We start from the raw sequence: 18,192 nt of genomic DNA, 5'->3' as shown, positions 1-18,192 counted from the left end.
CACATGTGGCAGAATTTCGATGAAATTAGACACATGCAGGTTTACTCATGATGTTTTCCTTCACCACCGAGCATGAAATGAATTATAAACACAAATTAAGCACATATATATAGTCGTGCTTGCCTGGGTTTGAACCCGCAATCATCAGTTAAGATGTACGCGTTCTAACCACTGGGTCATCTCAGCTTCTACTATGAATATTCTAGTCTAATAACTGAAAGACATTGGTTACGTTAAAAAACTTAAAATATAATATTGTTTCGATTTCGTATTCATTTCGAATGCAACAGCGGACGTCCACTTATAATTCAATCCTCTTGTTCGTGTAATCTCCATAAATAACGTTTTAGTTTTATAAAGAGAAATACATTTTCTTTATTACTTAGTCATATGTGATATGGATATAATATCAAAATCAAAATAAACTTTATTCAAATGGGCTTTTACAAGCACTTTTGAATCGTCATTTAACAATTAAGTGAAGCTACCACCGGTTCGGAAAGTAGATTCTACCGAGAAAAACCGGCAAGAAACTCAGTAGTTACTCTTTTTGAACATTTATAAAATACAATCATTTTAGTTAAATTCAATTATATATGTATGTAATGTATCCTGCCTGGAAGTCAACAGGTATTAATAAAATTAATACTTTGCAACTAAATACAAAAGACATAATAGCTATAAGGGTAGAACTCGTGTCAGCGTTTTATAAAGTCGAAACTCTTGACTATTCAATCAAGCACAGAAATAAAGTGACAATATATATATATATATATATATATATATATATATATATATATATATATATCTAAAGTGCTATTTATTTTTATTGACGTAATTGATATTTCAAACATTATACATACGAACGAACATTACACAAAGATTATAAGGAATAAACAAGGAATAAACGTAGAAAGGAAGAATGATTATTGCTTACCGTATTTCAAAGGACCTCAGCGTAATAACGGCTTGTTAAAGTTAAGGAAAAGGAACAAAATAAGCAGGCAGTTTATCTTTAATCTAATTTTCAATATTTGATTGGATTAACATTAATTGAGGATCGGAGATAATAAAAAGGTTCTTTATGTGAAGTCACAAGCTCGTTTATAGTAAATTACATTATAAACTGTGTGATATTGAACCCCTGACTATTTTTCCAGGAATAAAAGGAACTATAATAAAATTCTTTTAACTAATAAGCAGTTTTACTAGCGAATTATACGTGGATTGTATCAAAGATTGCAATGAAGTAATATTTCAATTAAGTTTCGATAATCGCGCATAATTTATGAAATATGCTTTCATTATATTTTCCTTAAATATCTTGAAAAGTTTAATATCACCGATTGTAGTAAAATTAATCCATGTATATTTAAAATACAAATAAGTAAGTACAAATAATATAAGTTGTAGAAATACTCAAACAGTTTTGAATATATAAATACTAGCATTTAAGGAGATAGGCATCAATCTAAAATAATTTTATGTTTCATACGTACACGAGATAAAAAGGATTGCTAGGTATATAAAGATAATATATCACTTGGTTACATAACTCACCGAATAATATGAAGAATAAGAAAAATGTAGTAGCTTATAAAACGTCTTCAAATGAAATAGTATAATGAGACACCGTTGTCAAGACGATGTGACAGGGATAAACTAATTCGTTGCTAATAACGACGCATTGAGTACAAACGTTTTGGTTACAAATCGACCCCTACGAAACGCTCCCATAAAAATGCCGTATTATTCCGTATATATCGAGATGTCTTGAAAAGTAGAGAAGAATTAAAGGTTTTACAAATTTAATTTTTTTTTTATAAAGGTTTTAATTGTCTTAGACGACAACTACGTATAACTTGTGATAATATGAAAAATATTCTATCAATTTTTTCAATCAACAAGAGCTCACAGTTTCATTAAGAAAATTATAAAAGTATGTAACCAAGTTCTTCTGCTTAACTCAATTACGCGACAAATTGTTTTAAGGGTAAACGCAATTAATTCGAAATGAAAAAATAATAGGAAATAATTGTGTCGATGTCTTATACATATACATATATGTCACCGTAAGATTACAAAATTCGTTAGATTACAATCTGACGAGTTAAATTTTAATCTGTCGAAATATTGTGAACCGTGAAAAATGTTTGCAATTTAACGTTTTATATTTCGCTATATTGTAACCTATCGATGGGAAACGGTCAAATTGTGAACTGGCGTACATGACACGCGCGGATTGGTTAAACGTTATGTGCCCCCGGTATCCGCATTAACCGTAAAATTGCAAATACAGTTAAACAATAATCTATTCCGCGCTATTGTAAATTTACAATCTGAAGAGACAAATTGCAATGTAATGAATTTTGCAATCTTAGGGAGATATATATATTGCAAGTTGTAGTATATAGATCATCTGAGCATCGCTGAGTTTTCGTATGTTTGAATATTGTTGAAAATTTGACGCCTTAGAAAAGCGCCGTGAGAAAACCTTGTATGTAAGCATGTGTAGGCTTTTTGTTTAACGATCGGTCAAACAATCACCTTAAGGTAAATTGTCACCACCGCTCATATTAGCACTGTAAGATATAATAATAATTGCTCGCATTGCTTACAATGCCCTCTCCCTTGGGAGCTAAGATATTATATCTCTAGTGGCTGTAGTTGCACTGGCTCACTCAGCCTTCAAACCGTATCATAACACTACTAAATATTATTGTTTGTACTAAACAAGTCCGAATTTAAAGCCAAGTAAAATAGATGAGCCGGATGAAAATTAACATTTTTTGGTAAATATTATTATATATATATATATATGTTCAATACGAAAAGAAAATATTAAAGGGTCGTCTATTATATAACATAGATTTAAAAAGCTACACCTTAAGATATATTAACACACGTACAGGTACATATTTTATAAATTTTACTTTTGTAAATATGAGATTTATTTTAAGTATGATAAATATAATCTCTTACCAAATTATATAAATGCAATAAAATAAATTAAATACAAACATAATAAAAGTAACTAATCTATTATTATTCTATAATATGTTATATTATATTAGTAGCAAAAAAACTCGACCGACGTTATCCTGCCTATGTCCGTTCTTCACGATTGGTTGAACGATAATAAAGCTTATATACTGAAGTACCATCCAGTGGCGAATTACAACAATGTGAATATTATATAAACTTTATATGTAAATGTAGACTACTCTCATGATGATCAGTCAAACAGAGCTAATGAGTATTCATGTCAAATAGTTCAACATCCCGTTTTATATAGATGTATTTACATTATTGTGGTATTTATTTGGTGGTAGGGCTTTGTTTGTCTGGGTAGGTACCAACCACTTATAAGTTGTTCTACCGTCAAACAATAGTACTCAGTATTATTGTGTTCCGGTTTGAAGGGTGAGTGAGCTAGTGTAACTACAGACACAAGGGAGATAACGTCTTAGTTCCTAAGGTTTGACGTATTGACGATGTAATGAATAATTAATAATTCTTACAGCGTCATTGTCTATGGGCGGTGGTGACCACTTACCAAAAGTCGGCCCATATGCTATTCCATAAAAAAAAAAACAATTATTGTGCCAATAAATAATAGCGAAACACAAACAACATTATGTTCTTTAAAAATCTCTTTAAATGAAAATGTATATAATGTGAAATTTTTCAGTAACGTAGACAAATACCAACAAAGAGAATGCCGACAGGATGACGGGGCCAAAAAGCTTCGAGAGTCAGCTATATTGTGACGTTTGATTATTTTTTTAACAGATTATAAATGCTAAATTTAATATACTTAGGTTTTTGTACATTTCGCTTTATCGGCAATTTTTTTATTTAATTATTTCATACTAGCGAATCCTCACATTAAAAACCTCTAAAATTGACAGTGTTTCTCTACTTATTCATAAAAACTTTTCTTTTGAATAGTTTTATTTATTAAAGAAAAAATCATCAAAATCCGTTGGGTATTATAAAGATCTAAGCATACACAGGGACAGACACACAGCAGAAAGCGACTTTGTTTTATACTATGTTATGATTGGCATAGATTAGTGACCCAGAAATACAATTATGAGGTTTCTTTTTTTATATATAAAGGATGACGAGATTTTAGTAAACGTTTTCCTATTCGCCCACGCTTTATCGCCCCAATATCTTCACCGTGATTTATATGATCTACGGCTTAATACTATTGCGTTGTTTTATTTTTCGTTATATAATTGATATTTTGAAAGTCAATGCAGTTTCGAGAAGAATATAAAGATATTTCGACGACAACTCCGTGGTTGACTAGTGTGTACACCGGTTTTCATAAACTACTCCCAGGTTCGATCCTCGGCCGAGTCGATACAGAAAAAGTTCATTAGTTATCTATGTTGTCTTGGGTCTGGTATAATTGTGTTATCGTTACGTTACGTTACTTCTGATTTTCCATAACACAAGTGCTTTGGCTACTTACATTGAGATCAGAGTAATATGTGATGTTGTCCAATATTTCTTTTTTTATTTTATTTATATTTTGATAAATGGTTTCATTACGGTTCAAAAAAATTTCAATATACAAATTTATATTATTTGGTTTTGATGATAAAACAAAGAAATGAAATGAAACGTTTCTTAATATAATTCCTTACATGGGATATCCGTTAAATGAAAAAGAAATGAGCATACATCCTATTTCTGCTGTATAATTCCATTTTAATCCACTCGCTTCGTGCAATTTAAAAGAGCGATTCCAATATCTGAGGTCAGTGGTGATCGTCTGAGATCGAGTCGATATCTAAAACTTGCTCTGCTCGTAAGTTCCTCACGTACCTACTTTAGGTTATTTGACGTAGAAGCTATAAAACTATGGAATGACGTTACACGTTTTAGACCGACAGTCTTATTCTATAAAACTCACTTCTTATCTTCATAGTGAAATTTTAAAATGAATTTATGATGATGGGATATATTTTTGTAAATCCTTTAAGTGTTATAAGTTTTTCCTATGATGACGCTTATAACTCTGGCATATCACGATCGTATTCTGAGATGAGTTTCAAGTTTCTTACACAAATTTATTAAACGAGCTTTACTAAAGTATCAATTATTAGTCTAATACCAGACTAATAATATTAGACTAATAATTATTAGTCGACTATTATTGTCTTTAAAATAAAAAAGAGCATATTATACGAAGACATTCGGGTTATTATACATTATTCCACGCAATCTGGAAATGTTGGATTGACAGATTTTCTATTTCCAACACTAGTATGATCTAATTATTTACTAAAATTACACGCAATTGTCTGCCAATGGCTCTCAATGCTGGATCGGAAATTATTTGACATTAGGCATCATCGACCAATCGAATATCATAAATAAACTTTCTTATTAAGACAAAATTACAAAAAACATTACCTCCGTTTTTAAAATATATTTTTTATTTATCGAACACTTATTTTGATATATCATACATACATTTTTGTTTGAATTGTGTTATTTTGTTAATGAAATTGTCGATTGTGATGACAAATATAAAGAAATATCTAACAAATCATAAAACTCATTACAATTTTAATGTTTTCGATTCTACCATATTGTCCTTTTCGGTCCGAGATTATAAGAAAATAGCTATTGTTGTAGAAATGCTTATTTAGATGGTACTAAACTCAAAAATTATTAAAACAATGTACACTTCATTAGAAAATACATCCATTAAAACGCTGTAATGGTGTCAAGTTAGAAAGCCACAACCATTCCAATTCAGGCATCAAGTAATCCCACTTTATATATTTATATTTTAAGCAAGGATTATTAGGTAGAATTAAGTTATTTGCTATTTAAGTTTTAAAATTCAAATTGAAAAGTCATGAATATGTAAATTCTCATTTGCGGTATTCCACATTTTTGATTGTTTCAAAATACAAAATGCGTGAAATGAAATTAATCAAACGTCACCGTGTTTTTCCAGAACAATCGCAATCAAGAACGGTTGTTTCATATATAAATACGTATAAAGTTATACAAACAACTAGCTGTTGCCCGCAACTTCACTCGCGTTTTAGATTGGTTGTCATGTATTTTGCAAAAAGTAGACTATGTCCTTGCTTCAGTGCAAGTTTGGCTCATCCAAGTCTAGTATGTGTGTCCATTCTTCAGTTCAAGTTTGGCTCATCCAAGTTTCATCAAATTCGGTTTAGTGGTTTGGTAGTGAAAGAGCAACAGACAGACAAATATACTTACACATTTAGAATATTAGTATAAATTAACCTCATTTGTCTACTGAGTGCACATCTCGAAACACTGGGTTCAAACCACGTGTTGGGTCGATAAAATGTTGATGGTATGTTCTGTCATGAAATTGTGAGTGGCCTGAAGTTTGGCATTCTAGTCCTCTTCCTAAACTTTCTTAGGTTGTATCAAATTCCATGATTATGAGAATAATTGGATGAAGATAATATCTACTTTTGAACAAATACTTTTGCAAATAAAAAATGTATTGTGTGTTTAGCTATCGAGATAACCGTGACCAATTTCGACCGGGATGATATCAGTATTATAAAAATTCCGGCAGCAAATTAAATATTATTTTTAATTATTTTCATCGTCTATTATGATTTTATTACAGAGAAAAAAATATATCACGAGGATGTGTTTAAACGTATCCTAGTTATAAATCTGACCTAATTTATTAGATTTTGGCTCAATGTCAGCATAAATTAATTTAAATCCAGTCTAACCTAATTCCCTAACTATCCTAGACCGTCTCGATCCATGTTTTTGTGAAGTTGGTTATGTAAATTTTATCTTTAGTAAAGGACATTTATGTTTTAATTGTTACTAGTTTTATTTAAAATTAAGTCAATTATCAAATATATCTAAATTAATATTCATAATGATCTTACATTTTCAGTAATCACGCAAATATTCGTAACTAGTAGTCGACCGCGGTTTCGTTCGCGTTTTATGATGCTACCAACATCAGTAGGAAAAAAGTAGCCTATATCCTTCTTGGACGTCAAGTTTACTTTATAACGAATTTCATCAAATTCGGTTCAGCGTTACAGACAGGCAGACAGAGTTACATTTGAAACAACATCACATACATTACTCAGATCCCAATGTAAGTTGCCAAAGCACTTGTGTTATGGAAAATCAGAAGTAACGACGGTACCACAAACACCCAGACCCAAGACAACATAGAAAATTAATGATAATCTACATTGACTCGGCCGGGAATCGAACCCAGGACCTCGGGGTGGCGTATCCATGAAAACCGGTGTACACACCTCCCGACCACAGAGGTCGTAAAAAACGTTTACATTTATAATATTAATAAAGGTAATATAGATTTAGTCAATTATCATAAAAATCTAAATTAACATTCACAATGATCACACAAATATTCATAATAATGTAACACATTCTAGAGTGCCCATACTTGGTGGCCAAATGGTGATGTAACAAGTAAAGTTGTTAATTTATTAGGACCCAGGGAATGTATTTGTAGTCTGAATCTTAATTGAGAAATTGCTTAATAATACGATAATTTCTAAACAATAAAATTAGAACTTAGAGTTATTTATATAGTTAGTGAATACATTTTTACTTTTGAATTTATTGTAAGTAGATTAAAAAAAGGATTATATTTCGACGTATAATAGAGTAAATAATCTTTGTCTGAAGTTGATAGTTAATCCTCCTCCTCCATTTTGCCTTCAGTTTGAGGAGGAGGTTTTGCAGCATCTTCGACCACACTGTTCCAATGAGATTCGTAATACACATGTAACTGACTTTTGCCCGACATCAACGGAATTCTCATGATGTTTACATTCACAGCACGAGAAAGATTAATACTTTGACTTTTAATAAATTTATCTTAAATTGCAATGTTACAAGTGACATAAATTCATCTATAAATATTCGATAAAAGAACCTATGCATTTCATCCTTCAGTGATAAAATATTTGTTGAAAATATAAAGTATATTTTGTTCTTAGTCCGACAAAACCCACGTTAACACAATACTTTGTTCCGCAGCGACGATTTGTCTTGTTTGAAGCATCAAGATGGCATGTCTATTGAGAGTTACCTCGAGAGCTCAGATGGCTAGATCTCTTAGCCACTCGAGACGCCACTCCACCTATCCCTTTGTGTATTCGAATGAAGTGCGCGACGCGAAAGCGGACAGGAAGCCGATAGTGGCTTTAGAATCAACTATCATCACTCACGGAATGCCTTATCCTAAGAATTTGGAGACAGCTCTTGAAGTCGAGGATATTATCAGACGCCAAGTGAGTAATAGAAACTTTTTAAACATTTCTTTCTTTTTATTTAAAAAAAATAAATCATTATTTTAAATTTTCAGAACTTAAAAAAACGAATTAAACTGTTTTTAAATTTGCGTATATTAGCAGTGTACAAAAAATTTGTTACATATTATATGCTAACTAATATATGTTTATTAATTCATACAATAATCTTCAGAATATTGTTACAAGGAATTATATCGCGATTTTTAGCTTCTAACCAAAGCATTTCCTTTGAAACGTAACATTTGCATAGTATTGAAACTCGTTTTGCCGCTACAGCTTGTAAAGCACGTTCGGCGTCTCTGAAACAGGCGCCCTATTTATTTCTTTTCAAGAACCAAGAATTGCTTTGAATGTGTACGCCATGTGTGTAACGAACTGCATTGCCTATACTGAATTTGTCTTTGAGTTGAATATATTTAAAAAGAGCTAGAAATGATAATGCAATTAACTTGTCATACTTTATTTATATGTTATACTTAAATCTATGCATAATACAACACATACTTGTAGGTCTACAGCATATGGTTAAAATAACACTTTCTTTAAAAAAAAAAAAGACTGAATATTAGGCTGTATGATATAACACTTTTGCCTGTTCAAAAGAACAGATAAAAAAATTAAAAATATTTTAAATTAAGAATAATTTTGTTATGATTATTATATTGTCATAATGAAAGTGTGACCCTTAGAGATAAATGCTTTAAGTTGTGTGCGTCACATCATAAGTGTAAGTATACTAAATTTAGCGACAGCGTTGGTCGTTTGTGAGCTGCAGTGCCCTTAATTGAGTGAAAGCGGCTTTCGTCTAGCTAATCCGCTGCTAAACGTCACGCAACACTTCATATCCTATTGTCACTCATTTAAGCGAGAGATCATATCAATTCAATCTTCTTAAGGATACAAATATCTCTCATAAATCCGTATATATAACTAAGATTATAACCGTAAGATTATAACTATCAAAAAGTTTAATCATCATTACAATGAAACTTTTAATATAATAATTATAATTATATATATATTAAATATTATAATTATATAAAAAAAGAAAAAAATATTCAAAAAAATCAAAATAGAAGAATTACATCGTCAATGCAGCCACCACATCTAATATTGTTGAAGAACCTAGTCCAAAAGTCTTATACTACGTCATTTGTATTTGAAGAAATTACACTGACCATTTACACCGAAATCCAACATTATAAAATATTGTTTATTGACTGTGGAATAAATGGTAAAAGACGGACACGCATAACAAATAAAATTAAACAAATCTCAATCAACAGTATAAATAAACACAACTGTAAATATCTAATATATTATTTTATTTTAGGGTGCAACGCCAGCCACTATTGCCATTCTCCAAGGTCAACTCACGATAGGTCTAACTCGAGAACAACTTCAATACCTAGCCAAAGCAAAGGGTGTTATCAAAGCGTCTAGACGAGACTTGGCACCCGTGCTGGCAGCTCGACAAGATGGTGCCACGACCGTCGCTGGGACAATAATAGCAGCTGAATTAGCAGACATACCCATTTTTGTTACTGGCGGTATAGGTAAGTGTAGAAAATAAAAAATATATACATATTTCATATCCAAAAAGAAGTGTTACATTTGCCTTGTAATTTTTTCGAATATTATATTAAATTAAAAGTAAATTGCTCTTGATTCATAACCAAAATGTGATCAGAACAAGTGATTGTTAAATAATGATTCAGAATTCAAACCCACCAACACTCGCGCGTGAAGAAAAACATCTTGGTAGGTATCATGTGTTTAGTTTACAATCGATTTTTTGGTGATTTTTTGTCACATGTATATTCCACCGTATTGGAGTAGCGATGTCAAATAGGCTCCAAACATTTTCCTAATGATGAGTGGAAGTCTTAGCCCAACAATGGAGTATTTAAATAAAATGTTTTGGTACTAAAATTACGGATAACTTAAAACATATCCATATTTATATTATAGTAACAGCCTGTAAATTTCCCACTGCTGGGCTAATGGCCTCCTCTCCCATTAAGGAGAGGGCTTGGAACATATTCCACCACGCTGTTCCAATGCGGGTTGGTGGAATGCACATGTGGCAGAATTTCAATGAAATTAGACTCATGCAGGTTTCCTCACGTTGTTTTCCTTCACCGCCGAACACAAGATGAATTTTAAACACGAATTAAGCACATGAAACAGCGGTGCTTGCCTGGGTTTGAACCCGAAATCATCGGTTAAGATGCACGTGTTCTAACCACTGGGCCATCTCGGCTATATTTATATTATAAAGTTGGAGATATTTTTTGATTAAGTGCCCTTATATCAGATACCATTTGAATTTTTTTTATTTACGCGTGAACTATCGTTTATTGAGAAAGACTATATAATTTCACGCTACGTTCGACGCGGATGGAACCGCAGGCCACATCTACTATGATATAACTGAATGTCAACAAAGCTTTATAACGTTGTTTTCGTTTAAGGGAAAATCGGTCATTTATTATGGAAGCATGTGATGGAACGAGTGCCAAAATATTATGTTCTAAAATCCTTCTAGAGAATTCTATTTTGAAAGACATATAATTTCCTTTCTGACTTAACTAGTTAAACGTGTATATTTAGAAAAATAATCGATTGAACTGTTGAATGATTGAAGATGTACAATAACTTACTTTTGTAGAAGTCTCATTTAAAAGTAAGTTTAGTGTCAACTGTTTTAATGTCTTTATATAAAGTAGTAAAGTTACAGTCTGTTAATTTCCCACTACTGAGATAAGGCCTCCTCTTCCATTAGGGAGAGGGTTTCGAAGATATTCCACCACGCTGTTCCAATGCGGGTTGGTGGAATGCACATGTGGCAGAATTTCGATGAAATTAGACACATGCAGGTTTCCTGACGCTGTTTTCCTACACCGCTGAGCACGAGATGAATTATAATCACAAATTAAGCACACATATATAGTGGTGCTTGCCTGGGTTTGAACCCCCAATCATCGGTTAACATGGACGCGTTCTAACCCATGGGCCATCTCAGGCTCCTGTGTCTTTATATAATGTTTCAAAATTAGAGATTCTTAGTTCAAGCCGTATCAGCTTATGAAAGTTATCAAATTAGCTTGTAATTCCTCATTAGTAGCTCGATATCTAATAGAGCTTATACTCCAGTGGCGAGGAAGTTACGTAACGTTGTATATTTTGCGCGTGATGTCTTCCCGGATTATTGTTCCATCCCATTACGAGAGCGAGGTAACAAACAGGATGTACGCACACACTTTATTTAATTATTACTTGGCAGTCTCTTGCAAGGTTCTACGTTGGGTCCTATTTTATAAATAAATAAATATGAGACAACATCACATACATTACTCTGATCCCAATGTAAGTAGCTGAAGCACTTGTGTTATGAAATCATAAGTAACGACGGTACCACAAACACCTAGACCCAAGACAACATAGAAAACTAATGGTAATCTACATCGACTCGGCCAGGAATCGAACCCGGGACCTGAGAGTGGCGTACCCATGAAAACCGGTATACACACCACTCGACCATGGAGGTCGTCTAAATATTTTCGATAAAATTAGACACAAACAGGTTTATTTTATCTTTCGTATATATCAATGTATATATTTTTTTAAATGACGTGTTAATTTTTATTTTTAGATGAAAGCTAACTTCGTTCAGGTTATCTGTATTCAATATATCTGTCATAATATAATGTCAACATCTTATATGTATCGTCATATGTTTCATTTAAATGAAATCTAATAAAAATAAACTTTATTCAAGTAGGCTTTTACAAGCACTTTTGAATCGTCATTTTACAATTAAGTGAAGCTACCACTGGTTCGGAAAGTAGATGCTACCGGTAAGAAACTCAGTAGTTACAAAATACAAAGTCATGTTAGTTAAATACAATTATTTAAATTAATATTATAGTGTTTGAATTCAATTTCAATATCATTTGATATTTGTTTTAAAATAAATTCTATACTTAGGAGACCTTTTGCAACTGTATATCAAAATACCCACTTCGCACATATTTTTAATATATTAGATAGATTGTAGTTTTTTATAGAATATCATTATATTTAAACGAATGATGTAATTCTATTTCATATTTAATAACGAGTGCTACAATACGTTATATAATAAGTTATATATGTAAACTTTGTGATCAGTCTGAGCTGATTAAAGAAAAACGCGCAATCGTTCAAAAATCATTCATTCATTCAATGTAAGAGTAAATATGTGGGTGGATTACGAAAAGCTTCCGCATTGCATGAGAGTTTAACTACAACATACTTATTTTGCACGACTGAATTATCACACCAATTCGGTTGCAAGTATCACATTCAATTAAAGCGTTCGCGCGGTAAATTAGTGATGAAATTAATAACGAATTCCACAGCAATCGATGATGCCGTGCCACGACTCTCGCTGCAAACATCCAAATTTGTACCGCACAAATCTTAAATCGCTCCGTTAAATGATTTCCAGTGGTAGCAGCGTTTCGAATATTTGAAACGATATTCGAATTTCAGATCGTTCGAACACTATTCAGAATTTAGTGCGATTGAAATAATTCAATTCAATTTATATATTAGTTAGATTGAAAATAAATATTTTTATATTCAATTTTCCTTTAGATAAAACTGTTTAAACTGATTGTAACAAAACTACAGGCCGAGCGATAAATTTGTATTCAAATACGATTGATATTGGCCTATAATACTAATGGTAAAATGCTACTAAAAAGGAAAAGCTTGTCCTGAGAAAAAAATAAAAAAAATTTTCTAAATTCAAAACGTATGCGGCTTAATGAATACCCAGGATTTCTTCCAAAACATGAAGATTGCTTCAAAATATCTCACTTTCGCAAGAATGCGGAAAATGGAATGGGGAAAGGGTTACACAATTACACATAGTAATTAAATCTGTCCTTACTTTGAGTTCTGTTTGGTAGAATCTTACCTGTCCTGTCAGAATTGTTGGTAAACTGCCAATCACCAGTATGTTTTCCTTCAATTCTCCAAATTGAGAAGATGCGAGTAACATTTTCCGAGGTTTATAATGTTAAAAATAAATCATTACATAGTATAAAACAAAGTCCCTATGTATGCTTAGATCTTTAAAATTATTTTGGATTGTGATGTGGTTTATTATAATAGATAGAGGGATTTGAAAGGAAGGTTTTTGTACATAATACATAGACAATATATAGTAGTAAAAATACTATCAATTTTAAAAGTTTCTAATGTAATATTTAGTATCAGTATTGCACCCGTGCGAAGCCGGGGCGAGTTGCTAGTATTTTATAAATATCTAGTAGTGAATATAAAATATCTGATATTTCTCATTGAGAAAGTTAATCTTATTATAAAATCATATAGCATCTTACTAAATTATTCATTGACAGGGCTTATAATAAAATTATTCAAGTCTTACAACACAGCTACTTCTATACAAGTAGGTCTAATAATATTTCATATTCATAGATATGCATCAGCTCGCTTAAAATGGAAATCTTTTTGTAGTGAATTAATGTTCATCTAATTACGTGCTTTGAAATTCATAAATCTTTCCTTGTTATTACAGGATTATAATAATAAGTACTCCGTTGAACAAATTAGAGTATTGCCTGAGACCGCAAAATTTATAATATTTAAATAATCATTGAAATTGTATTTAAAATGAATTCAGAATACATCATAATACTAATTTATATAATTATGTATCTTTGTCAAGGAAAAATATTCTTACTTCTATTTATTTCAATTTGACTGTATTATATTTTTATATCATTAATATTTAATAATTTTCTTATTCCAGAATATATAGTAGTTTCTTTTTTAGTAAACACTGTCTGATATGACACTGAGAATGTTCACTTGACCTAAAATTTTCAACATTCTTCATATTAGACATTTTATATTTTAAATAAAATCCATCCAATAGTTTGTGTAATAAGTTTAAAGGTTATTAATTATAATTACGTTAGATAACATGTTATATATAATAGATCGTATATTACATAATTTTAACAATTTGAATATCCATACTAATATAGTAAATGCAAAAGGAATTTTGTCTATCTGTGCTATCTTCACAGCCAAACACAGAACTACATTTGATAATATATGGCTTAAACGCCAAGTAAAGACTCATTTATTCTTAACACCTAACGACCACTTCCTAAAACACAAGTGACGTCACTAGTATCTCATATACACGCAACTGGAACCTTATAAATAAAATGTTTGAGTATGAAATATGAAAAATACTTCCCTTTGTTCCAATTCAAAGATGCTCTTACGTGAAGTGCCCGCAGTGACGTGAGCATGATTTATGTTAGGTGGAGTTCATCGCGAAGGCGAGGACACGATGGATGTGTCAGCTGACCTCACGGAGCTGGGACGTAGCAAGACGTTGGTCGTTTGCAGCGGCGTCAAATCTATCCTGGATATAGGACGAACCCTGGAATACTTGGTAAGAAATAATACTATACATATAAATGTTTTCTTTTTTTTTTTGGGAAAAAAATAATTACTAACCAAACTAATACCAGATATTTAGATATATTTATTATTTTAGATAAGCATTTAATATTATTATAATAGTATTCCTGTAAAATATATAATAATTTTGCCTTTAAACTACTGTAAAACTGTATATATAAACATTAAGGCTGTATTTACTTTATTCATGTTTTAAGTACTTTTGAATCGTCATTTTACACAACCATTTCAAATAAAGCTACCACCGGTTCCGAAAGTAGATTCCATTGAGAAGGACCGCAAAGAAATTTAGTACATTTCCAACATAAAAATACAAATATATGTTAGTTAAACACTATTATATTTATGTCAGGTCAGGTTCCACGCTTTTTTTTTCGTCTACATCTATATATCCTATGTTGAATAATATGATTTAATTATTAAAATTGTTTGACAAATTATTTCAGTTTATGAACCGGCAAAATTAAAACATACAAAATATGCAATTACTAGATAGATTATATTCTTCCTTAAAACCGAACGATAGAGTGACTTATTATATTTATTTCAACGGTATGAATAGGTTTTGGTAAATACAGGTGAAAACTAAAATTAAAAAAAAAAGAACATGATACTTATAATATTCCTAAGATAGTATATTAATATGGTTAGTTTTTATACAAAAACCTGTAAAATCAGAATGTTTTTCTTATTCTGTAAAAACAGGATACTTGAAAATTTTGAGATGCAAATTCTCAGTGGTACAGAATTTCAATGTATCTTTTCATAGACCGTAATATAATGTTTCTCTACGCGATGCATGCAGATTATAGAATAAATTTCATCTTGCATTCCCAGCTATTATATTTATACTTAGCAAGGTTTTATTGATCAGTTCTAAATGGAGACTCCCTATTGTTTGTTCGTGTAATGCATGACTAACATTCCATTAACACGTTATAAAACAAATGTACTTCTTAATGGCCGCCCACTTACATTAATATTATGTTTATTTCTCAAGGAAACTCAAGGCGTAACGGTGTGTTCTTTTGGTGAATCTTATGAGTTTCCGGCATTTTACACGACTCGATCTGGTTACCACGCACCATACCAAGTGTCTGACGCATCACAGGCGGCACGAGTTTTGCAAGCGGCATGTCGGCTGCAATTGTCATCTGGTATAGTAAATATCTTGGAATTTTTTAATAAACTCAAAGCCAATAAATTCGAAGTTGGTTGGTTCAAGTCTTCTTTATATGTTTATTTTGCCACGATGTTCCTGTGACCTTTTCTGAATGAATGCGGACATGTGATAAAATATAGCTGACAAATTTATCATTCACCCTTCACTGCCGAGCACGTGATAAATTATACGGATATGAGAAGTCAGTCATTGTTTGGATTTGTATCCGTGACCTTCGTTTAAGACTCTCGTATTTTCTTTATTCGTTTTATCCAATGGGCTCATCAGAACTAGAATTCTAAATTTGTAAAAATTAGAGTCTAAAGAAATAATCGAATAGATTGGTACATTTATAGATAAAGCTAAGTCGAAATATGTAAATAAAATAGAAAAGGTGTTAAAATTTGCATATAATGGCACCTGAGCGAACCAGAACGCCATTTGCATACATTTTATACGTTTTTTTGCCGACTACATAGGCCAATACCGTTTCTACGAGTATCGTACCCTTTATATAAAGCCTTGCGCTGAAAGGTGAGGGTAAAACGCGATGACATTTAGAAGTAACTGCCTTTGAAATAAACTATCTGCCAAGCTTACTATTAACGCTCAATAAATGGATTAAGATAGGAAAATAGAAGTGGGGCATCTTATCGAGATCACATTATATAAATATACGATAATACTCACGACTTTATCTTCCTTTGAAGTTCTTCGAATTGGATTTGGCTCTTGTTTTCTAAAAGTATATTAATAATTGCCTCAAGTTAGGCAACGAGTATAATTACTTATTTTATTAACAGTACAAAATATCTTTATTCTCCGATAGAATAATTTGGAAATTATTCCACCAATCACCTCTTCTCAAATACGGTTGAACGAATGTTACAGAATGTCATCTGACTCAATCATCATACAGGTCATAAGATGACTTCGTTCACCGCTTGCGAAACGCGTTATAAACTAAATTTAAGCATATTATGTTGAATCATTAGTATTTGCTATGTCGCCTTATGTTCAATATTGGATACTTTTAGTTTTCTTTAATAAGAATTAAATATTATTCTTAGCTTTTAATATTTATTAGTGTTGAAAACGCTTAGTATTTGTATAATGTTAAAATATTTAGTGTAAGCCATTATGAGCCAAAAACGATTCGAATAAGTGTTTAAATAACTTTAAGCTAAATCCTGTTCCGATTACTTCAATAATGACATAGTTTTGTCACTATGCAGGGAATGTTATCGAGACTGTCATAAAGAATGCGCTGCTTGAAGCAAATAAGCAAGGAATTCGGGGTAAGGAAGTGACCCCATTCCTTCTGGCCGCAGTGTCTGCAGCCACGGGCGGCGTCTCGCTCGACGCGAGTATCCTTTTCTGATAAACATCATTCGATACGGGGAAAATGAAATGAGAAAAGTTAAATTGCTTAAAAGCTTGAGAACAATAAAATTGAGAATTTGTTTTTAGAAATACATTAATGTACATTCATGATATTTTACCTAGTGGTAAGTGGTATAAGCTATTTGGTGGCACCCACTAATAATTTATTCATTAATAAATCGTTACTATTTTCCTGTTTTATGAGTTAAACAATTAATATTCATACTAAGTCAAATTACCAATTTGATTTATTTTTACACGATGAAGCTCTTCTTAATAAAATTTTAAAATTACTGACAGACAAACAACGCCCAGCCTAAACCTGTGTTTTTATAGAGATGGAATTTTACGCAGAAATTCCATATGGAATACACATTCCTACATCCACATGTAGGTAAGCCTTTAGAGAGAATTTTCCTAAGGATGAAAGTCACTTAGGATGAAAGTTTATATAACTACGGGAATTAGTACTCTGTCTTATATATGTTAATGAGTGAAGTTAAGTATTTAAATGTATCTGAAAATTCATCCTTCAAATTAATGAAATTAATGATGAAATTGTCGTATTGAAGCTCGAAATGAAAAGCAATTTTTGAAATATAAGTGTTCAGGTTTCAATTTAGAATTAAATTTTGCTATCGATAGCCTTGAAACAATTAATATCATTTAATTTTAATGCACTTTCCATCGGTGATTCTGAAGTGTGTGGAACACATTCAAATCGTTTCAACTATTTAAAATGTATGGTGGAATAAAGGAACTCACACACGTCAGTGTAAAAATAATGTATTGCACGTCAAAGCAGCATTA

General features: G+C 31.5%; 1 protein-coding gene across 1 annotated transcript in view; it reads left to right on the top strand.

Annotated features, from left to right (window-relative positions):
- Positions 1 to 18,192, top strand: part of LOC124536213 (pseudouridine-metabolizing bifunctional protein C1861.05) — a 167,904-nt gene that overhangs the window by 19,883 nt on the left and 129,829 nt on the right. The window contains 5 exon segments of the mRNA XM_047112705.1: positions 8,053 to 8,306; positions 9,661 to 9,883; positions 14,675 to 14,808; positions 15,838 to 15,999; positions 17,183 to 17,366. Coding sequence (XP_046968661.1) covers positions 8,082 to 8,306; positions 9,661 to 9,883; positions 14,675 to 14,808; positions 15,838 to 15,999; positions 17,183 to 17,366 — 928 coding nt within the window. The 5' untranslated portion in view covers positions 8,053 to 8,081.

The sequence above is a fragment of the Vanessa cardui genome, chromosome 2 (genome assembly GCF_905220365.1).
Source record: "Vanessa cardui chromosome 2, ilVanCard2.1, whole genome shotgun sequence".
Taxonomy (NCBI): domain Eukaryota; kingdom Metazoa; phylum Arthropoda; class Insecta; order Lepidoptera; family Nymphalidae; genus Vanessa; species Vanessa cardui.
Note: the sequence above shows the minus strand (reverse complement) of the source record. Positions and strands in the feature narration are given on the sequence as shown.